This window comes from Crocodylus siamensis, chromosome 4 (assembly GCF_052110815.1).
Source record: "Crocodylus siamensis isolate JL-2025a chromosome 4, ASM5211081v1, whole genome shotgun sequence".
Lineage (NCBI taxonomy): Eukaryota > Metazoa > Chordata > Crocodylia > Crocodylidae > Crocodylus > Crocodylus siamensis.
Genome location: NC_143398.1, coordinates 27034223 through 27057517, shown reverse-complemented (window position 1 = coordinate 27057517; position 23295 = coordinate 27034223). Strand labels below are relative to the sequence as shown.

The window sequence follows — 23295 nt, the reverse complement described above, 5'->3', positions numbered from 1 at the left end:
AATGGCTGCCCATACACGTGCTTGGGGGGGCATTTTAATTAGAGCAGTTCTTGGTGAACTGCTCTAATTAAAACACTTGTCATGTTTATTAAGCCTCTGCACATTTACAAATGGCTGTGGGATACATTATCTAACCTCATTAGACAAGGCTTAGATAAAGTGCCCCCACATCCATTTTAAAATGTGTGGGGGCTTATACACACGATGGTGAGGCCACACTGGAATGTTCTAATTAGAACATAGGCTGCCTAATATGTGCCTAGGCAGCCAGTCTTTTCAAATACCAGTGGCCTAGACTTTGTTCAGCTAGAGCCTTTTCTACTGCTTGAAAGCAGACACTAGCATATATAGACTTAAACCATGCAACAGTAGGTTTACTATATTCATGGGCACATGATGAAGTAAACAGCTGATTAAGAAAGTGTATGTCTCTCTGAATTAGTTGGTCTCTAAGGTGCCACTCTGCCCTGGCTTTTTCCTAGCTCTGCTCATATGCTCACAATTCAGTAGTCAAAACTAGTGAATACCCAACATGTTGCAACTTGTGGAATGGGTAGATTGATGACGCAGGGATCCAGGTTTTCCATTCCCCATGGAAAAATGGAGAAAACCATGGATTTCCCCTTTTTATCACAGAAAACACAGATTTCTCCTTTTAGCAGAGAAACCCATGGATTCCCTGATTTTGCAAACAGCTCTGCAGGCTGGTTGAGCTCCAGCCTGCAAAAGCTGTTTGCAAACAGGGCAGGAAACCCCCAGCCCTGCCCAGAGGGGGAGGAGAAGGGCAGGGCCTGAGATTCTCAATCAGCCATGGCTCTGCTCAGCTCAACTCAGCCTCACTCTTCTCCTGTAGCCTGTGTGGTAAGTGGGGCTTGCAGGGGGGCTGGGAGCCCCTCTGGAAGGGCTGGAGGGTTGCAGGCCATGGCTGGGGGGCACTGGCAGGGCTGGGGAGGAGCCAGGAGCCAGCCCCATCCCTGCCTGAGCAGGCAGCATCAGTGGGGGAGTCAGCTCCATGCTGCTTCTGCTGCAGCTGCCTGCTGTTGGGGGCAGGGAGCTGTAGACTTGGGACCTTGGCCCCATAGCCCTGGCAGCTGAGGGCCCCTCTGGCAGGCCTGGGTGGCAGGGGCTGTGGGGGGGGCAAGAGTAGGCTGTTATGGGGCAGTGAGGGTCACCAGCAGTATTGGGGGAGCTTTGGGGGCAGTGAGAGGCACCAGCAGTATTGGGGGAGACTTTGGGGGCAGTAAGAGGCAACAAAAGGGCGGGGGGGGGGGGCTTTGGGAGAAGTGAGGGGTACCAGCAGGGCTTAGGGATGCACTGGGGGTTGGGTAAGGGGCACCAGCAGGGTTGGGGGTGCTGCAGGGGGCTTTTAATTTTAATAATGGATTGGGGGGGTTGTCAGATAATTCATGATTTTTCATCAGAGAATTTGTGATTTTTTATCACAGAAAACCAGCATGTGAGCAGCTTTTGCTTCTTTTAACAGATTAATAAGGAAACATGGGCATTAGAAGCAAGAAATGGCAGTGAGCTGCTAGAAAATTATTTTTAAATGGAGGCAGTTTTACTGAGAAAGGAGCAATAAGGACAGAAAGCAAAGGTAGAATAGCTGTCCCCTGGGTGGGCTGTAAAGATACATACATTATTAATTCTTTTATACCACACCCTTGCCATTTCCTCTGTCAGATGCTCATCAAATGACGGTCAGTGTGAATGTCTCCCTAATATTGTGGGCCGTCAGTGTAATGAACCATCCCCAGGCTACTTCTTTGTACCACTGGATTATTATACCTATGAAGCAGAGCATGCAAAGGCACTCTCTGGATCTGCACTGCTGGTAGGTTGTTTTGTTTTCATGAACAGCATGCATAAGGTGGTTTAAATTGGTGTAAGAGAGTCTCAGCTGCTGAAAGTGAAAAGTGGGTGCCAAGGAGAGGGTGCTGTAGCTGAAGAAGAAATTAGTAGGAGAAAGGAAGATGAGTCAGGGAAAGTAGATTCTCCACCTTTGCAAGTTTAAAAGGCACTCCTCCTTCAGTCAGTGAACTCCACTGACTGAAGCACTTACTCCTGGAGCTAAGAGAAATACACCCAGGTGTCCTTTGCTTTCTCCAGTTATGGGCCCTCCCTGCTGTAAATCTGAGCATCCTAAGGATCTTTCTCACTGGCCAGTGACCCCAGGAGGCCATTATGGCAGCTGAATTTGCCAAGGGGCAGGAATAACCTTAGCCATAGTATCTTATCTCTGATGTTCACACAGCTTGTGTAGAAAGGAAGCTCTGGCAGTGTGTGGCAGCTGTGGAGTGGATGGTCTTAAGGAACTTTTTAGACAAACGGTTGCTTGCAAACACAGGGAACTATATTTGAAAGCTCAAATGGCCTTTTCCTGTCCTATCTTTCTATGGCACCTGAGGGGATGGTAATCATCTCTGTTTCATTATGTCAGCTTTAGGGTAGCTGTGATGGGAGGGAGAATCTAGTTCCATTATGATCCCATAGACTCACTTACATGGTTTTAGAAACTGACTCTGAACTGGCCAAGTTTTTCAGGTTTTTATATAACTAAGTCATACTTCAGTTTCCCAGAATATTTTTGGGGGAATATCCAAATATAGACAGTTAATTTGCATGCAGAGTGCAAGCCTGTTTCTGCTGGAAACAAGATTTCTACATCGCCAAGATTTTTACCAGTGTCACTCCTTTATGTCATCCAGAATCTGCGAGGAGTAATAGTAACCATTATTTAATTGCAGTTTACATATGAAAATGTTCAGTTTTAATTGCTAGCACTTATCAACCTACATGCCAATAATGATATAGAAAACAGTTTTCTGGGATATAGTCTAAAGCAATGTATAATTGTGCACATGGAAATAAAAGTTATTTATAACAAAGTGAGTGGGAGAGTTTTAAACTTTCTGTGCCAAATTCTTAGAGTTATATAAATGTATATCAGCAAATAATTTAGCCTATTTTTTTAATTTTGAAATTACAGAGCAGTTGTTCATTTAAAAGTGCTGTCATCTAAATGCTCCATTTTTTGCTTTTAAGGTTAAACCAACAGCTTTTCCAAGGTGTGATATCTATTTCCAGCAGCAAGGATATGATTTCACAATTGAAAATGGAAAGATTATACTTAACAGGAGTAAGAAACAAAGCATGAGAAAAATAGGTCTGAAACAGGTAAGCTAATACAACAATTGAATGACAAAGGATGCAACAAGTGCTGCTGATGTTTAACACTGCCACAAGAACACTGGGGCTGGGATAGAGTAAACCACTGCTGACTATAAATGTAGAATATGCAGGCCTGCACCTCACAATTGAGTTTTTCAGTACACAAATGGGTTGGATATTACATAAATCATTCAAGAAAACCTGTCTACATACACAGGTAATTTTGCCAGGTATAGACTATAAGCTCAGACCCAAAGATTTCATTACAAAGGAAAACCTAACCAGGAGAGAAGAAAAACCCTTTTTCATAATTTGAGGCCTATTTTCAATGTTTACAACTTGCTTGATTCATTTCTGTTAGATATATGAGGGTGGGGGTTAATAGCACATATTTTGCTTGTTTATTAGGTGATGCTGACTAGCTGCTGAAGGTAATAAAGTACATGGCAAAAGTGCACAATTTTTCAATTAAAGAAGATAAGAACTGCCATTTACTATTTTGGGTCAAACCACAGGTCCATCTTGCACACAGACCATAGGTCCATCTTGCTCAGAATCCTGTGTCACACAGTGGCAAAGAGTGGATGCTGAAAGGGAGAATGAACTGGGTATGACCAGGATTTTTTGCCACTGTTCCTTCTCACTTCAGCCTCCATCATTTAAAACGTCTAGGAAGTTCTAATTCAGAGGCTGTATGCCTAACTCCCATGCTCAATAGCTACTGATGCCCCTTTCCTCCAAGAATTTGTCCAATCCCTTTTTGAATCTGGCTAAACTGTCAGCTTCCACAACATCTGGTTGCAATGAGTTCCACACTTTAATTACATGCAGTGTGAAAAGAACTTCCTTTTGTTAGTTTTAAACTTACTACCTACTAGTTTCATTTTGTGACCCCTAGTTCTTGTATTGTGAAAGACCAGTAAATAATAAATCCCTATTTACTTTCTCTTTACCATTTAGTATTTTGTAAACCCTTTCATGTCCCCCCCTCAAGTGTCATCTCTTCTAAACTGAATAGACCTAGCTTCTTTAGTCTCTCCTCATAAGCCCCTCCATACACCCCCTTGTTGCCCTTTCTGGCCCTTCTCTAGTTCTTCTATATCCTTTTTGAGGTGTGGGAACCAGAACTGGGCACAGTATTCAAGCTGTGGATCACCATGGATTTATAAAGAGGCATGATGAAACCTTTTGGTTTTGTTTACAATTCTCTTCTTAATAATCCTGAACATTTTGTTTGCCTTTTTGATGGCTGCTTAGCAGTGAGCTGATGCTTTTTAGCAAATTGTCCACAGTGATTCCCAGATCTCTTTCCTGCCTGTAGTAACAGATGATGTAGAGAGCCCATCACAGCATGTATATAGTTTGGGTTACTTTTGCTCAGGTGCATCACTTTACACTTTTCTACACTGAATTTCATCTGCCATTTAGTTGCCCATTTACTCAGCCATGCCAGAATCTTCTTTTAGTTCCTCACAGTCTGCCTTGGTCTTTACCACTTTGAATAAACTTTGTATCATTCACACATTTGGCCACCTCACTATTCACCCTTTTCCAGATCATTTGAGTATGTAAGCATAGCACTGGTCCCAACACAGAATCCCTGGGGGGCCCTGCTGTTTATTTCTTTCCATCCTGAAAACTGACCATTTATACTCACTCTTTACTTTCTATCTTTGAGCCAATTTCTAATCCACAAGTGGACATTCCCTATAATCCTATGACTACCTCTAATTTTTTCCTACCTGCTTAGTCTTTAGAAGACTGGATAGCGAGTATTGCCGTTAACCCCCGTGGAACTTTAGCAAATGAATGCTGCAAGAACAAGCCAGACCCACAGAAGCCATATGCACTGGCCCTACCAGCTAGAAAGAGGTCTGGATATTACCTTCTTTACCACTCTTTTTTAATGTTCATGTGCTCTTATTAAGTTGTTGTGATAAGTTCCTAGGAAAGTGAGAATATTCACCGAATACTCCCAGAATTGGGATGATCCATGTGATCCTTCACACTGTCAGGACACCATAGACAGCCATGTGATGCAGAGTGAGAGTTTGACACTTTAGCAACTGTTCCAGCAAAAGTCTACTTTGGCTCAAGTGCACTTTTGCATCCTTGAGGGAGGAATGCAAGCTGAGATCCTGCCCATATAGTGATTCTTTCTGGATAATAGATCAACGGTTCAGACACAATGTCAGGGATTAGGACCCGTTTCATTAAAGAGATGGAAAAATTGATTGATACCAGTGTTGTCCCTAGCATTTCACTCTCATCAGCAGGGATCCTGGTTTTCCCTAATAAAAAATTGCAAATTCTTTGATAAAAAAATCAAAATGATCTAATAAAACCCCCAAATCCATGATTAAAATGAAAGGCCCATCACTCCTTCCCACAGCCTATCAGGCCCTACTGGTGCTTCTCACTCCCCAACCCCACAGCCCCCTGGACCTGCTTTTGCCCCTCACTACCCCCACAACCCCCTAGCCCTGCTTGTGTCCCTCACTCCCCACCATAGCTCCCTGGTCCTGCTTGTGCCCCTCACTCCTCCCCACAGCACCCCACCCAGCCCTGCTTATGACCCTTGCCCCCTAGCTACAACCCTCTGCTACCCCCAGCCCTGCTGGAGGGGGCCCCCAGCTGTCAGGGCTCCTGAGGCCAGGGAACCAGGTCCACAGTCCCCTGCCCCCAGAAAGAGGTGATGGCTGCTGCAGTCAAGCAGAGCCTGGCTCCCTCCCCCTGCTTGCTAGCTGCCTACTGGACGTGTGGGTGGGGGGCCCAGCTCTCCTCCTCTGTGCACACGCCCAGGCAGGGGTGACCTGTGCCCCCAGATTTGTGGTCAAGGGTGGACGCAGGTTGCCTATTGCGGGCTTGGGCTCTCCACCACGCTGCCCTCCCCTGTGCCCTCTGCAGCCTAGTGGGTGCGACCCGGCACTGCAGGGAACAGTGGAGCCGTATGGGGATCTCCTTGCCACCATGAACTCCACGCTGCCCTGTTGATGCGTTCCCTGCAAATGTTGCAGCAGTAAGGGGCACAACCCTGTGCCATTGCTCCAGCTGCTGCTGTGTGTGTAGGGGATGCGTCACCAGGGCAGCACAGAGCTCACAGTGTCTGTTCCCTGCAGTGCCAGGTCACATCTGCTGGGCTGTGGAGACCCTGGGAAAGGGCAGCAGGGTGGGGAGCCCGAGCCCACAGCAGGCAGCTTGATCTTGCCTCACACACAGATCTGGGTGGCATGGGTCCCCCAGCCAGCGCCATCCCACAGGTCCCCGGATAAGCTGCCTGTGGCCTTGTCCCATTCCCTGCCAGAGCCCTGCAACAATGCATTGCAGCCCTGGCCCCCAAGCCTCACATACCGCCCAGCCCTGCCCAACTCCCTCCCTCCCTATGGGGGTCTCATTCCTTCCCCCCCTACACACACACACACACACACACACACACTCTCTCTCTCTCTCTCTCTCTCTCTCTCTCTCTCTCACTTACCTGCAGGAGTTGCTCTCCAGGCTTCCTGGTGGCCACACATACATACATGCACATAGTGCCTTCTGCCTGACCGCTCTGCTCTTGCTCCCCCCAACCCTTTGCAGGCTGGAACTCTGCCAGCCTGCAGAGAGCTCTTTGCAGAACTGCAAAATCAATAGGTTTCTCCAGTAAAATGACATATCTGTATTTTCCTCTGGTAAAGGGTAAAATCCATGGTGTTCTACATTTTTCCATGGGAAACAGAAAACCTGGATCCCTGCTCGTCAGACTGAAATAGTTGGCAGAGAGGGGCAGAGAGGGCTTCAGATTAATATCTCTTTCAAACAAGAGTGGTTGGAAGTATACATGTATGACCAGTGACTTATAACCTCCACAGTTATCCTAAGAATGATTATGTGAGCATTGCCACCACAGTTTGGGAGTTAAGAGAGCAGCAATTAACAGAATGTTTTTGCAAAATCATCTTTTTAAAACCAAATCAGATTTATGTTTATAAAATACCACTCTAGCCTTTTAACAATCATGGAGACTGTGTGGTATCATAAACAAAAATGACATTAAACATGGAAACCAGTTACACGCTCCTCCATATTAAACGCCAACATGGTATCTCCTCTCCTGAGTATGTGTGTGTGTCCCCCTGCCTCTTTAAGACAAGTGAACACAGAAGACTATTCCAAATCCTTTTCTTGAGTAAATGGCTTCTACTTATTGACTGTCTGATAAAGGAACATTGACTTTTAATTTTGGTTTATTCCTTCTAACAGAATTGCACTTCTACAGACTCCTTTCTGCTTAGAACCAGGAGTAGGGTATTCTGTAGATGTTTATTTTTCTCAGCCTTCTGCCTCTGACTCAAAGACTAAATCAGCCATCTTGATTGATTCAGTAAGTAACCGTGCAGTAGACTTCCTTTAATAACATTGTATCTGCTTCCAACTTTTACAGAGGCATATTCCAAATATTTGCTAAATAGTTTTTAGAATGCTAGTTTTAATTACTGCAAACAATTATTTTATCAGAAAAATAGATATTTCTATGTACTAGTTTATATTTGTATACTAATCTGTGTACAAATTCTGTAACAGCATGGTCAGCTTAAGTAATTGCACATGGTAATAGCCAGTTAGGTGTGAAATGCACCATTTTCTGTGAGTGCGCTCCAAACAGGCTTAGGAAGTATTTTACTTCTGTAACTGTACACAGGACTTTGTGCACATGATTTTTTTTGAGAACCGAGTCTAAAATGTATGATACTTTATTTTTCTATGATTCTGTTGTTGCAAAAAGCGGTTTGTTTCTTTGGAGGCCCGCAAAAATCACAGACACACAAACATCAGCCAGTACAAAAGGATGTATTTGTTTGCAAACAAGGTCAGAGTGGGGCATTGATGCCCAAATCAGCTTCTGACAACCTAATTGTGTTTGCAAGCGGAATTTATCTTCTCTCTCCTGAGCACGTGTGCAGACACCGGAACTCTTACAGCTACTTCCGTTTCATACAAGCATACATGTAGTTACATCATTACATACATCGCATGTATAGTATAATTAGCTACTTAAGTATGCGGGGCGGAGGGGTAAATATGCATCAGCTCATTAAGCATGCCCAGAAACTACAACAGTTCGCCAAAAGTTCATATCCCAAGGCCACAGTCAATTGAATTCCAGCTTCTGTATCAGCATGAGAAAGGCTAAGGCGGATGAGGGGGAGAAAGGAGCCTTGGGCAGTATTTCTTTCTTATCAGGTGCAAGATGCAAGCTGTGCATTTCTAACAATATTCCATTTCTAACACTGTAATGATGTAAGACCAAATGTGCACAGCAGGGCAGCCCCAGTTGCTGGTGCTGATGGCTGCAGGGCGTTCACATGCCACTGTGGCAATGACCATTTGTGCTCCTTTCCTGCCCCCACCCCACAAAGGCAGTGCCCAGGACTGCTGCCCTAGTTGTCCCCCATTAGTTACATTACTGCAGGGGTGGGCAAAGTCTGTGGAGACCCCAGGAGCATGGGGCCATGACAGCGCAGGGTTAGTGCCTCCATGGAGACCAGCCCAAGGAGCATGCTGGCAGGGCACATAACTGGGTGCGGAGCTGCTCTGGGTCCAGGCCAGGACTTTGTAGTGGTGACAGCATGGGCTGGAGCCAGGGCAGAGCTGTGATCTGCTGCCCCAGGGGCATGCAAGTAGCAGATTGCGGCTCTGCTTCAGTTCTGGCCTGTGCTGTCACTGCCACAAGACCCCAGCCCTGGCCCAGAGCAGCTCCACACCCAGCCATTGGCCCTGCCAGTGCACCACTTAGGCTGGTTTCCTTGGACATGCTGCCCCCCTGCTGCCACAGCCCTGCCACTCCTGGGGTCTCCATGGAGACCGGCCAGCACAATGTGGGCAGGGTCTGCTAGAAAATGGAGTCCTCCACAGGCCCAATCCGGCCCATGGGCCAGACCTTGCCCACCCCTGCAGTAGTGTAACTAATGGGGGACAGGTGGGGCAGCAGCCCTGAGTGCTGCCTTTGTAGGGGTGGAGGGCATAAATAGTCACTGCCACAGTGGCAGATAACTGCATAGCTGCCATCAGCACCAGAAGCAGGTGCTGTCCATGCTTCGTGGCTGCACTGGGTACAGAGCTATCATGGCCCTGCCACTCTTGGGGTCTCCATGGAGACCTGCTGGAGCAATGCAGGCAAGGGCTGCTGGAAAATGGAGTCTGACCACCAACCGAATCCTCCATTTTGCCTACTCCTGGCCTAAAACGTTAGAAAAAATGTGGGATGAAGTAAAGGAGCAGCAAGGTAGAGGATCTAGAAATGGCTGAGCTCTGGGTCTCTAACCATAAAGTGTAGAATTAAGTAGAAGGGACCTGTACACCTACACAAATATCTAATCATTTCTTTCTTGTCAAACCTCAAGCTTGGCCTTATTCCTAGAATCAGTTCTGTGGAGAACTTGTGTAGTAAGAAAGATTTGGATGAGTATCAGCGGTATCATTGCACTGAAATTGCTTCAGAAGTTGGACCTCATATTTTACCAGAAGTATGTGCAAGACTCATAGTGAGCATGTCTGCTCATATTCACAATGGAGCAGTTCGTAAGTATCAGTTCCAACAGGATGGTATAGGTGCTTCTGCTGCTTGCTGACTTACTGTGTTTTCTGTAGAATACTGATATTTTAACAAGAGTACTCTTTAATTATGTATGTGTAAATAGTCGTTTAGTAAATCTTGCATTGAACAACTAGAGGAATGCTGATCAGATATTCCAGTATGCTTTCCTGCAGGGATTCCTTGTGGTTGGAGAGGCCTTGAGATTCTAAGTGCTTGTCTCAGTGAGGTCATCAGGTCTCACTGCCACATCACATTTGAAACTCATTGGGCACATCTACAAAAGATGCTACATGACTGTAGAAATGAGCTATGTCACTGTAGCTCACTGCTACAGCGACGTAGCATCAGTGGGCACAAACCATGACGCTAACACTCCAGCTTGTCGCTACTATGCAGTAGCATGAGAAGAAACCCTGTGCAGCATCAGGACTGTGCAGTAATGCAGGTTACTGTGTAGTCATTTAGTACTTGCTTAAGCAAGTACTAAAGGACTGAGGAATAACAACTGCACAGTCCAGCGCATGTGTAGATCTGCCCGTTGAAAGGATGCCAGGACATGTGAAAAATATCTTTGAATTAAATGCCTGTTGTAGTAGCTATCTGTTTGGCAATGGTCTTTACATGTGAATCAGAGGCTATGCCAGGAGACACAAAGAAACTGGAGACTACAGGACCTGACTTGAAGCAGTTCCAAGTTGACTGCACAGTCTACTTACTGTGAAATGCTTACTGGCCCATGCTAATACTGACAATAACCAGTCTGAATGAAAACAAAAGTCTTTTTTCATCAATGTTTGTCTTTGATTCCTGACTAAATCTGGAAAAAAGAATCTCAGCGCGTTTACACATGACACTACATTGCGGTAGCAATGTGCTATGGCAACATATCATTGGTGATTGCAAACCATGACACCACAGCTATGTCACCATAGCAATACACTCCCTCATTATAGTGCATTGTTTTGGCAACATAGCAACTGAAAATAACTGCATGGTGCACACGGCACAGTATGGGCTGTTACTGCACCATCGTTTAGTACATCCATCTTATCTGACAAATTTACTATTCAGTGGGTGCATCTACATGAGTCCCTATGGTGCCTTTGTTACTGTGCTGTTATTTAGTACTGCCTTTTGGAAATTTCCAAAGGGTGGGTGCAGTAACAAAGGCACCATAGGGACATGTGTAGACGCGCCTACTAAATAGTAAATTTGTCAAAAAATGGAGTTCTGGAGGAAGTGAAATTACTTGCAAAAATTGGTTCAAATGCACCATATAAATTCTGTTTCAATAAAAGTGGGCTGAAAAAATTGAAAGTGTCAAAATATGTTGTTATGGTATTCTCATAATGGAATGTTTTATGTTGGAAATTTTAAAATGTTCTATTTGAATATTTTCAAAACCAAGCCAAAAAGATCCACTGTTTGCGCATCAATACCTGAGTATTACCATGTGGTATTTTGTGTATATATTGGCCACACCTACACAAGATGCTTACTACATAGTAGCTCATTACTACTGTGCAGTAGATCATTACTACTGTGCAATAGCATTGCCAGGCACTAACCATGATGTGACATTATTGTGCAGTAGTAATAAGCTACTGCTCAGTAAGCATCACTAGGCAACCATACTGGGACACTAATGGTGGTTACTGCACAGTCGTTTAGTACTTAGTTTGCAAGTACTAAATGACGGCACAGTAACAACTGCACAGCCAGTGTCTTGTGTAGATGTGGCTGCTGTGTGGTCTGTGTGTTTTTAACATAAGGCATAAGACCTTAGGAAAGTAGGGCTGGAAGGGACCTCACAAGGTTATCTAGTTTAGCCCACTCTTCAGTGTAACTAAACCATCCCAGCCAAGTGTCTGTCCAACCTGTTCTAAAAAATGTCCAAGGATGGAGATTCCACAACTTCTCTGGGTAGCCTATTCTAGTGCTTGACCACCCTCAGAGTCCAAAAGTTCTTCTTAATCTCTGACCTAAATTTCCTCTGCTGCAGCTTCAGCCTTGCTCCTAGTGTTGTCCCCCATGGCCACAGAGAAAAGCCCATCTCTATCCTTTCTATAATCATTCGTCAGGTATTTGAGGACTGTTATTGAATTCCCCCCTCAGTCTTCTCTTCTCCAGAATAAATTACCTTAGCTCCTTCAGCTTTTTCTCAGAAATGTTGCTTCCCATTTGTGATGCTTTGCACCGGACTCTTTGTGATCTGTCCACATCCTTCTTGAAGCATGGGGCCTAAACCTCCAGGTGAGGCCTCACCAGGGCTGAATAGAGTGGAGGAATCACTTCCCTTAATTTGTAAATGACATTCTTGTTGGAAAAGCCTAGTATGCTGTTGGCTTTTTTGCAACAAGAGCATATAGTTGGCTCATACTCAGCTTAAGGTCAGTTATAACCTCCAGGTTCTTCTCTGCAGTACTGCAACCTAGCCAGTCATTCTCTAGTCTGTATTTGTTCATATAATTATTCTATTCCAAGTGCAGGACTTTGCCCTTGTCTTTGCTGAATCTTATTTGATTCATTGCAGAACATTTATCCTGTCTATCTAAGTCAGGAGTGGGCAATTATTTTGGGGAGAGGGCCACTTACTGAGTTTTGGCAAGCCATTGAAGGCCTCATGACAGGAAGCCCAGGGCAGATAAATGTTAATTTTCTAAATTTTTTAGGGGTCCCATGGGCCCGATAGAATGGCCTGGAGGTCCACATCTGGCCCCCTGGGCCACATTTTGCCCACCCCTGATCTAAGTCATTTGGGATCATAGCCCTGTCCTCCACTGTGTTTGCAACTATACCAAATAGGTGTTGTCCACAAATTTGCTAAGTATGCACTCTATTGCATCATCCAGATCAGACCCCTAGGGAACCCCAATTGATACTGAGCCATTGATGATTACTACTTGAGCACAATGATTCAACCAGTTATGTATCTGCCTTACAGTATGTTTGTTTAGTCTATATCTCCTTAGCTTGTTAATGAGAATATTGTGGGAGACACTGTCTAACGCCTTGCTAAAGTCAAGGTATATCATCCTCACTGCTTTCCCCCCATCCAGAGCCTCTCACTATCAAAGAAGAAAATCAGGCTGGTCATGCATGACTTACTCTTAGTTAATTCCTGCTGGCTGTTCCTGATCACTTGTTCTCTTCTAGGTGCTTTACAATAGATTCCTTGAGAACTGCTCCATTATCTTTCCAGGTACTGAGGTCAGGCTGACTGATATGTACTTCCCTGGATCCTCCTTTTTCCCCTTCTTAGAGATGGCCACTATACTAGCCCTTATTCCTTCATCCAGGACCTCACCCAACTTCCATGATTTCTCAAACATGATAGCTAATGGCTTGAAAAATTACTTCAACCAATTCCTTCACTACCCTACATGCATCCCATCCAGCCCTGCCAACTTGAGAGTATATAGTTTCTCTAAATAATCCCTAACCCAGATGTGGGTAAAATATGGCCTGCAGGCCAGATCTAGCCCACCAAGGGATACTATCTGACCTGCAGTGGGTTTCTTGGTCCCGCCTAGCCCAGATGTGGGGGCAGCCCGGGCCCTGGTGCGTGCAGCTGGTGCCACCACACCACCCCCAGGTGTGCAGCAGGGCAGGGGTGGCACAGGAGCCAGACTCAGCTTCCTGGAAGCCCCTGTGAGAGTGCCTCGCCCAACCTGGCTACCAGTGTCTCTGCTGCCACTGCTGGACCCAGCCCTACTGCCCAGGCACCCCAGCCTATCCTCTTCTGGTCTCACATTCTCATCACCCCACGATCCTGGCCCCATCCAACCTTCCCACTCCCAGACGTTGCTTCCCAGCCACCTGTGGCTCCATCCCATCCAACTGGCTGAGCACACCCTTCTCATGGGGGTCCTGGGCCAGTTTCCATGGAAACTCTGCCTGCCTGCCCACCTGCTCCGTCCAGCACCCTTGGCTGGGAGTGTGGAGTAGACAGGTTTGGTGCCAGATAGGATCAATTGCCACTACCTCCTGCTACACAAAGCCAGGTTAGCACCCCTCACCCAGCCTGTAACAGCTCACCAAAACATCTTAAGTGCCATCCAGCCCAAATAATTGCTCACCCCTGCCCTAACCTGTGCTGCCATTACTCTAGATTGTTTCTCTTCTTCCCTATCTTTGCTGCTAATTATACTCATCTGGCAGTTGCCCCTATTTGTGAAAACTGAAGTAAAGAAAGTGTTAAATACTTCAGCCTTCTCTGCATCTTCTGTAACTAGATTACCTACGGTTTCACTGGTCCGCCTCTTATTTTTGACATACTTTTAAAATCCCTTTTTACTGTCTTTTATATTGCTTCCCAGTTGCATCCCAAATCATATCTTAGCCTTCCCAGATCACACCTTGGCCTTCTCCATGCATGCCCATGTAATAGTTTTATACTGTTCCCTATGACTATGTCCAGGTTTCTACTTTTCATAACTTCCTTTTTGAAAGAATTTCTGTCTAGCTAGGCTGGTCTCCTGTTTCACACCCCATTCTTCTGATACATTGATACAGCTTGGTCCTTCACCTTTAAAAGGGCATCCTTGAAGTACAGCCAGCTCTCCTGGATTCCTTTACCACTCTAGCTTGCTTTTTGTGGGTACTGCCCACCAGGTTCCTGACTCTGCTTTTTCTGAAGTACACTTTTTTTTTCTGATGCTTTTCTTCCTTCCCTTAGGATCCTGAATTCTGTCATTTTGTGGTGGTTGTCACCCAAGTTGTCTTTCCTCTTCATATTTTGAAGCAATTGCTCCCTGTTTTGGGTAGCAAATCGAAAGAACTCCCCCCACCCTGAGGCTGTCCTGTCTACCGTATATATGAAAGTTATCCCCAACACACTCTAAGCATCTGCTGGATTGCTTGTGCTCTGCTCTTTTCCCTCTCAGCAAATGTTCTGATAATTAAAGTCTCTCTGAGAACCAGGTTCGGTGATTTGGAAGCTTCCATCAATTGTTTATAATAGGCCTCTTCCTCCTTCTTGTTTGGTGGCCTGTAACAGATGTCCACCATGACATCCCCACCCCCCGACATCCTCTTCTCTGACCTTTACCCAACAGCTTTCAACAGGCCTACCTTCTGCTTCATATTGTACCTCAAGAACAAGGGTATATTGCCTCTATATGTAGGGAAATAGCTTCTCTTTTTTTCCCTACCTATACTTTCTGAACAAGCTATATCCATATGTGACTATATTCCAGTCATGTGACCTATCCCACCACATCTCCCTAATCCTAATTACATCACACTTCTGTGATTATACTAGGACCACCAGTTATTCCTGTTTGCTTCCCATGCTTCTCACCTTAGTATATAAACATTTTGGGTATCTAACTGATTGTCCCGTCTTCTCCCCCCAGAACATTGCTAAGGCTTTTGCTATTGCTTCCCCTTACTAAGTTTTTGTCTAGGTTCCCTGACTCTTCACTTACCACTGGGCTTTTTTCTCCAACATCCAGAAAAGCTAGTCTAATACCAGTCATACATTGAAACATGTCCCTGGCTTTCCAGTTGTGAATTTCCTAGTCTGTGAATTGCACTTAAATTAGCCTATTCATTTAAATTCTTTTGGTTTTACTTCTTGCCCCTTTCTTGCCTCCTCCAGGTAAAAAGGCTAATTACATTCTAACATTTATAAGACCCATTGTTTCATAGAGAACAGTAGTTTCCTAAAGTCTTGCCAAAAATATGATTTGGAAAATCTGATATTTCATTTTTCCATTAGAATTCATTTCCAAAAACTTTATATTTTTATTGTAAAAAATCAGTAACAATTACACTGGAGTAATCCTGGATTCTGCAAACACATCTCTCCTTAACTTTGTTACTTGAGGTAGTTCCACTGATTTCCATAGGATTACTCAAATTAGCAACGCTTGACATATATGTATGTAAACAATCTCAGGATCAGGATTTAAGATTGGAACTAGAAGAATGGAGCTAGGCAACCAACCTTTCACCCACACTGTTCTGTGTCCCACTTTGGCAGCAGACCAGCAGACTCAAATAAATTTGAAGTGAAACAGAAATTCTTAATATGCTTGGCTGCTAGCAGGTGCTGCAAAATTGCCTACAAATAATCATTTAACCTGACATGCTCAGCACATGGAAAAGTACTTCCTGTGCTGCAAACAAATGTCTTACAAATTAGACTGAACAGACCAGTTCAAATTGCCATAAAATATTATTCATTCCTCAAAATGAACCAGAAAATTATTTCAACCACCTGAAAAATTCAACGTAGTTGCATGTACTTAATGCTCATATAAACAATTTATCTAACTGACAGGAAAACTGGCTTTAGCCAAGACCAAAAGTAGAATTACTATAAGAGGTGTAATTATTATTATAGTTCTGCAACTATTATAAACACCCCTAAATTACTGTCCACTGTTAAATTTGCTGTTCTTGTAGCATTACAAATAAGCATGGGAATGGGTAGCTGAACCTAAACCACCACCAACTGGACGATGATATCCCTAAATGGATTTGTGAGCCTGTTCAAACATTAGCAAATCACTCTTCCATAGGTATTAGATACAGATAGACCCAAAGCAAATACCTCAGACTTTAAGGATATTTGTACTTGGATCCAAATTTTATATCCTTTATTGTTCCCACAATGGACTGAGGTAATACCTTCACCTATTCAAATCCAAATCTGAATTTTGAAGCTGTGCTGATGATTCATATAAGATCATTATTGGCATAACATTATCAGATAGTCCAAACCCCATGATTGGGTGGCAACCAGTCCCATTGTAGGCATGTCTACACAAGATGCTTTGCTGCACATTAGATTAATCTAATGCACAGTAAAGCATCACTGTCTATAAGTGTGCGGCAATGACTATGCATTAGATTAGTCTAATGCAGTTTGCTAGTACCGATAGATAAAGGTACTAAAAAACAGCGTATTAAACTACTGTGCCATACCACAAGTGTAGAGGCTGACGGGGAGCAAATTGCTCCCAGTTGTATTGTTCTCCAAAGACCAAGGAGTTAAGCTTATAGAACGATAAAGCTTGCCTGTAGTTCTGCTGTTCCTTCCTGCAATCTCCAGGCAAATGTAACGACCTATACATAACACACCAGTCAGCCCAGGCAGCAAGGGACCAAACTGCTGCCTGGCTCTGGGCACAGCTCCTAGCCCCCGGGGGGGGGTGGTGAGGGGCAGTGGCAGTGGGGCCCAGAGTTTCCTTGTGATGTGTGTCCAAGGGGGAGATGCAAGGCACCAGGGACCATGCTGAGCAACCGATCCTGTCCCTGGCTGGGCTGTTCAGGCCACTGTTCCTCCATAGTATAATTGCAGAGGCAGGCCCAACCTGTCACCAGACGTGCCTGGCTCTGAGGGTCCTGTGGAGCAAGGGTCTGCACTGTGGTGCCTCCAGACCTGCTGCCCCTGCATGCTTACCACACTGGTGCGGTGCTGTGCCCAGTGCACCTGCAGAGTTCCCAGGCAGAGAGCAAGGAGCAGGCAGGCACAGGGAAGCGCAGACTGGGCACACAAGCACTTGCCTGCCCCTTGCCTGCCAAGAACTTTGCAGGTGCACTGGGTGCAGCCCTGCACTGGTGTGGTAAATGTGCAGGGGGCAGCAGGCCTGGAGGCACACCAGTGTGGAACTCTGCTCCACCCAAACCTGCCCCAAGTCCCCTCCGCCAGCTCAGAGCTGGCACCTGGGGGAGTCTGGAGCTCTCCCTGGCTGCTGCTGAGGGGCAGAGCAGGGCAGGAGCAGTCCTGGACTAGGCTGCTCCTGTTGGGCTCATTTTGCTCCCGCACCAGGCACATGTGTAACTGTGCACCCAGGAGCAGTTTAATGAGCCTGAATTTACTGTGCAGCAAATTCCATTAATTGCACGTATAGACGCACCCTGTGTGAGGTCCTCAGGGTCTGTTTTATTTTCTTAAGCCCATCTCTGGTAACATTTTAAGGTAATATCTCTAAAAGTCTGAGCACAGTAAACCTGATGTTTGTGTTGTCTTTCTTTTTAAGGAATAACCTGTATTTTTAATTCTTCTTGCCAACAGCATGCAGGTGCCATCCTCAGGGGTCACTGAGCTCCAACTGCAGTAAGCTGGGAGGCCAGTGTCAATGCAAGCCTAATGTTTTTGGCCGCTGCTGTGACACATGTTCAGTCGGGAGTTACGGTTTTGGATTCCATGGTTGTTACCGTAAGTGCTAAAGCTATGAAACAAATTGAATTCTTGCCTGTTCCACTAACAGCATTTCATTTGAGATTCCAAAACCATGGCTGGTTTTTCTCCCAACACAGATTTCTATGCCTGTGTGCTTCCTAGCTCCCACAAAGAGTGGAAATGGAAGTGCTGAAGAACCGAGCTAAAAAAGTGATCTAGTGGTAATTCAAGCCTAGCTAGAAACAGACAGTCCCAGAAGTCTTATAAGAGAACTTTCATGTACATAATTTATATCCCTCTGCTTGCAAACTGAAGAGGCTTGAATAAGTCTGAGTCCCGGAGTGATTATTTATGCCAAACCTTTTGGCCTGGCATGGGGGATATTAGTGCAGTCCCTGACTATACAAGGGGTAGCCGCTGCTTGCAGCAGGGAAAGGATCTCCTGGGGGAGAGAGGCTGCTGGAGACAGACATGTAGGCACCCAAGCCACCCAGAGGATCTAAGATGAGATACCTCCAACAGAGGTAGGGCCTGTAGGCAACATTTACCCTGAGGGAGGGAGACATTTTTTCGTGAAGCCGCTAGCTTGTGTTTTTGTTCCATTTTGAACTTGAAACTGGAGGACTAGATTGTGGCCATGGGGGTGGAAGAGGCTATGAACAGGGGTGCATGGCTGGCACTCCACGGCTATCTGTGCCAAAAGCCAGCTCCAAGCCAAAGAGGTGGAGACTGGCATGGTAAGACTGGAGCCCCGGGAGGGGCTGCTGCCAAGGCAGGGCCAATACTTGGGAGCCCAGGTTTTAAACAGTGAACCAAGGCAGAGGGTGCAGCCAGAGAAAAAGGGGGCCAAGACTGCAGTAGTTGAAGCCCTGACATGCTCAGAAGCCTACAGGAGCACTGCCTTAAAGGGGAAGCACTTGAGGGAAGAGCACAAGGCCCCAGGTGGGGGGCTGGCTTGGCTGGACAGGCAAAATGACCAGCAAGGCTACTGCCAGCCCCAGGGACTGCCTCCCACAATAAACAGCAATATAACATCAAGTCATAGCACGTGAGAGACTGGAGGTGACGTGGGCTGAGAGAGAGCCAGCAAACAGGCTGGACCACAGTGGGGGAACCAGGTACAAGGGTGGCAGACCCCCAAAGGCACCACAAGACATCTCAGTCTAAAGGCATTCACTGGTAATCAGTTCAGGAAAGATGCAGCTCATCCTTATCAAGACTTCTTTATTTGCTTTCATTTATCTAGCCTGTCAGTGCCATCCTCAAGGATCGGTGAGCACTCTCTGTGATCAAGTGACTGGGCAATGTTCATGCCGGCCAGGAGTTGATGGTCTGCGGTGCAGTCAATGCCTCCCTGGATATTTTGGATTTCCCAATTGTCGACCCTGTTCATGTAATGGCTACGCAGAGCTTTGTGACCCAGTGACTGGGGTGTGCCTAAATTGTAGAGGCTTCACAACTGGAAGTAGCTGTGAAAGGTAGGTTACAGGCCTTCCTGACATTAGTGACCCATAGACCTAGTGTTATTAAGACTTGTAGCCATCACAGTGGAGCAGTGTTTCTAGCATCACCTCCAACTACATTTGATGCCCCAATCCAAATGACCAGTTACCCATTTACACCTGGATTGACTGGGCATGACCTTTGCCACCACTCCAAAAAAAGGCTTGTAATCACAGCTCTGGAACTACAGGAAGATTCCTTACCTACTTTGCCACTATGCCCCAGGATGTAATCTAGAAAGTGTGTTTGAATGTTAGGTGATAGTTTGGTATTTGTTCCAGGATAAAGCACTGTAGTTACAAACTACTGGGTCCAGTTCTACCTTCAGTCACAGAATTGTATCCCTGACATTAATAGCAAATACACATAAAACCAAGAGTAAAACTGGACATCACTACTGAGGGACAACTGTGTATTTATTCAGCAAGCACAAGCATAAAATGGCAGCCACAGATTAATTCTCAGCACTGTAGGGCCAGATCCAATGAGGTTGCATGTACTAGCTCCAGAAAACATTCAGCAGATTGTTATGGTCCTCAACACCTCAGAATATTGGGCCTTCAGTGCCCTGCTACATGTGACAAATGCTATATATATCATTCATTTGTGAGTCCTAAAAATGTTTTAGCTGCTTAGTATTATAATAAGTTTTCAATATCAGTTTTATTACTAGGGTGTAGGTTGTAGCTGTGTTGGTCGAAGGACATACGCAGACAATGTATCTAAAAAACGGTGTGCCTCCTTTTTTCATTCATGCAGCCTTAGGGCAGCATGAATGATGTCAGTACAGCCCTGGCAATAGGGCTGGGCAGTTGACTAGTTTAATTTGGTTGGAGCATATCCTCCCAATTATTTTAAAGAAGACTTCTCTGTGGATTCTATAAGTAGTACCATTTTGAACTGGATAATCCTTAGTCAACAAGGAGCCTTTACTGACTAGTTAGCTAACTTGGAAGCAGTCCAACAAAAATGATACAGATGTTTTTACAAATAATAGGTACTTTTGTTTTGCAAAATATATAAAAAATGGTGTAGTTAAAGTTACTCTTAATTACACATTGTATATGTGTAATTCTTACATTATTGATTCAGATTGTATCAGGGGAGGTGGAAGATTGAATCAAAAATATTGGCCAAACTCTCTAGAACGTAAAATGCATAACTAGAGATTTCTTGATCCAGGTTTTGGGGATACAGCATTGATTTTAATTGAATCTGTTCAAGACCAGACACTTCTGTACCAAACAATGGAAGTAGTATTGCAGTGACAACTGCTCTCAGATTAAAAAAGACCTAATTGAATAAACCAATCTACGTGCAATGACTGAGAAGCACATTTGTCAAGAAGCGAATTTAATATGTTTCCGTGGTGACTGTTTTGACAGATGTATTGATGGTTATTATGGGAATCCTCTAAAAAGAGTGCCTTGTTGTCCATGTATGTGTCCAGAATCTCCTGCAAGCAACAGATATTTTGCACATTCCTGTTACCAAGATTTTCAGACTTTGCAATTAGTCTGCAATTGTCTCAAGGGCTATTCAGGTATGACACAAAATGTACAAATTGACACAAATTGTTTTTAATAATATCATTGTTCTTAATGAAAAGCTGAAAAATTACAACTATGTCCAGTTTATCTTCTCAGGGATATTGCAATCATAAGAATAACATAGATAAATAAAGTTAACGGCTGCTTGATTAAAAAACAACAGCCCAGTAGCCCTGCAATTTAAGTTCTAGTAAGCAACTAAAGGTAAAAAAATGGATGCAATGAAACAACCCATCCCCTCTATTTTGACTTTCACTTATTTGTAGATAAACCTGTTGTCTATTCTACGTATTTCTTAAATATAGATTTTTTATATTGGCTGCCCAATTTGAGGCTTCTACAGGGAGACGTTTAGTTGATAAATTCTCATAGATCCACTGAAGTAGTCAAAATTCATACTAGCAGGGGATCTCTTCTTTAGGGCCTCATTTTCAATGGTGCTGAGATAAAGACAAGTAGGCATTGTCCCTGAAAAAATAAGGCTGGGGTACCCAAATCAGAACTGCTGCCAAAATTTAAGTCACTCTAATTAGTGGACTGCTTTGAGAAGTGTGGATTAAAATGTTTTCCCATAAGGGTATGTCTTTATAGATGTAGAATTTTGACCTGGTGCATCATTCAGAGCAGGGGGTTTTCTTACTTTGAGCTACTTTTTTCACAATTGGCTGCTTCATTCTCAATTATCTTGCATGCTACTATTTTTTGTAGCAAGCTAACTCTGTATTTCTTAATGTCATGTGCTAGTCTGAATCTCTTGGGGGGGGAACTAACAAGCTTTCTCATTCCTCTGTACATTATAATTAAAATTTCTTATATTGCTGGGATGGAAAGCAAAGGTAGATGGAAAGTGTTGCCTTAAATGAATGCTTAAACTGAAAATAAAATTAGTTGAAGGTTCCATCAAGCAATCATCTTTAGAAAAAGCATAGTTAATCCTTTCTCCCTCAGCAGCCTCATGATAGAAACAGTAGTGCTGGACCTATTTGTTTCATGCTATTCCCAGCATGAAATTAGGACAAATCCTTTGTTTTCAAATTTTGCTGCCAGCTTCTGTCATCATACCCACCTTTACTTAGTCAAAATTAAATGCTAAGACACCCAAACACTGGGCCTGTAGTCTTTACTTAGGTCAAGTTCCCTTTCAAAACAGGGGAGTAAATGCTGTGGGATTATACTTGACTTAGCCATCATTTGTCCAGAGGATTTCTGTCATAATAATTATTTTGGATCAAGACATACACCTAACACAGGGGTTCTCACAAATCAGATCCCAGACACCATCCGGGTAAACAGCATGTGAAGGGGCTCCTAAGACTCTTGTGTACCAAGCCCTGACAGTAAACAGCGCTTTTTTGGTCATGAGCCAGTCAGGAGGTTGAGTGGGCTGCCTGTCCCACTTGGAAGATAAGGTAACATTGATAAGGTATATTGATAAGGTATATTAAGATAAGGTATATTGAGGAAGGCTTAGGACAGCTGCAGGTGGAGGAGTTCTTTGTGGTGCAACTCCCTTAGATCTATAATAAAATCAGAGAGCTAGGGGAAGAAGGCCCAGAACCAATGAAGAAACACACTTCCTGAAAATGGCCTCCAGCAAGGTTCCCTCTAAGGTACACGCGTGCATGGCTGCGCACAAGTAAAAGGCTGGCCGCGCACAAACTTTTTTAGGCTGTGCACCCACTGGGATAGGAGCTGGGCTGCAGTGTGGGACACTTACAGAAGGCAAGGCGGGGCGGGAGCCTGGCAGGGGCAGGAGCCTGGCACGGGCTCCGCCAGCTCCAGGGAACTGCTCCGTTCCCCTGCTTCGCCTCGGGGACTGAGGAGGCACGTGGCATCAGGGCCGGGGAGTGGAGCAGTTCCCTGGAGCCGGTGGAGCTTGCACCAGCCCCCAACGCCAGCCTCCATCCCTGCCCTGCCTCACCTTGGGGAGGAGCCACTGCCTGCCCCGAGTGAGGCTCTGCCGGCTCTGGGGAACAACTCCATTCCCCGGCTCTGATGCCACGTGCCTCCTTGCTCCCTGAGGCAATGCAGGGGAGCGGAGCAGTGTCCCAGAGCCAGCAGAGCCTGCAGCAGGCCCCCAAGCCTCCAGGCCCCTAACACCTGGCCCCCTTGCCCCTGGCCTCCAGGTCCCAGGCCCTAGCCCTCGCTGTCTGCCCCGGGTGAGGAGTGAGGAGCTTACCTTTGGTAAGTGTCCCACGCCACACCAAAGCAGCATACTAATGGACCGCTACTCTTTAGAGGCAACATTGGCCTCCAACATGTCCCTTAGATGATTTATAGACACTGGCTGTGTCTACACAAGACACTGACTGCACAGTCATTACTGCACAGTCACTTAGTACTTGTATAAACATATG

At 45.1% G+C, this 23295-nt stretch overlaps 1 protein-coding gene across 6 annotated transcripts in view; it reads left to right on the top strand.

Moving 5' to 3' along the window:
• LAMB4 (laminin subunit beta 4) overlaps positions 1 to 23295 on the top strand; it is a 96964-nt gene that overhangs the window by 41482 nt on the left and 32187 nt on the right. For all 6 annotated transcript variants that reach the window (XR_016441731.1, XM_090042041.1, XM_090042040.1 and 3 more), the window contains 8 exons: positions 1684 to 1834; positions 3046 to 3177; positions 4922 to 5043; positions 7417 to 7537; positions 9558 to 9735; positions 17778 to 17921; positions 19132 to 19363; positions 20774 to 20931. Coding sequence is in view for 5 of the 6 variants with exons in the window: in XM_090042041.1 (XP_089898167.1) it covers positions 1684 to 1834; positions 3046 to 3177; positions 4922 to 5043; positions 7417 to 7537; positions 9558 to 9735; positions 17778 to 17921; positions 19132 to 19363; positions 20774 to 20931 (1238 nt within the window). In the remaining variant the exon portion in view is untranslated. The remainder of the gene's footprint in view (positions 1 to 1683; positions 1835 to 3045; positions 3178 to 4921; positions 5044 to 7416; positions 7538 to 9557; positions 9736 to 17777; positions 17922 to 19131; positions 19364 to 20773; positions 20932 to 23295) is intronic.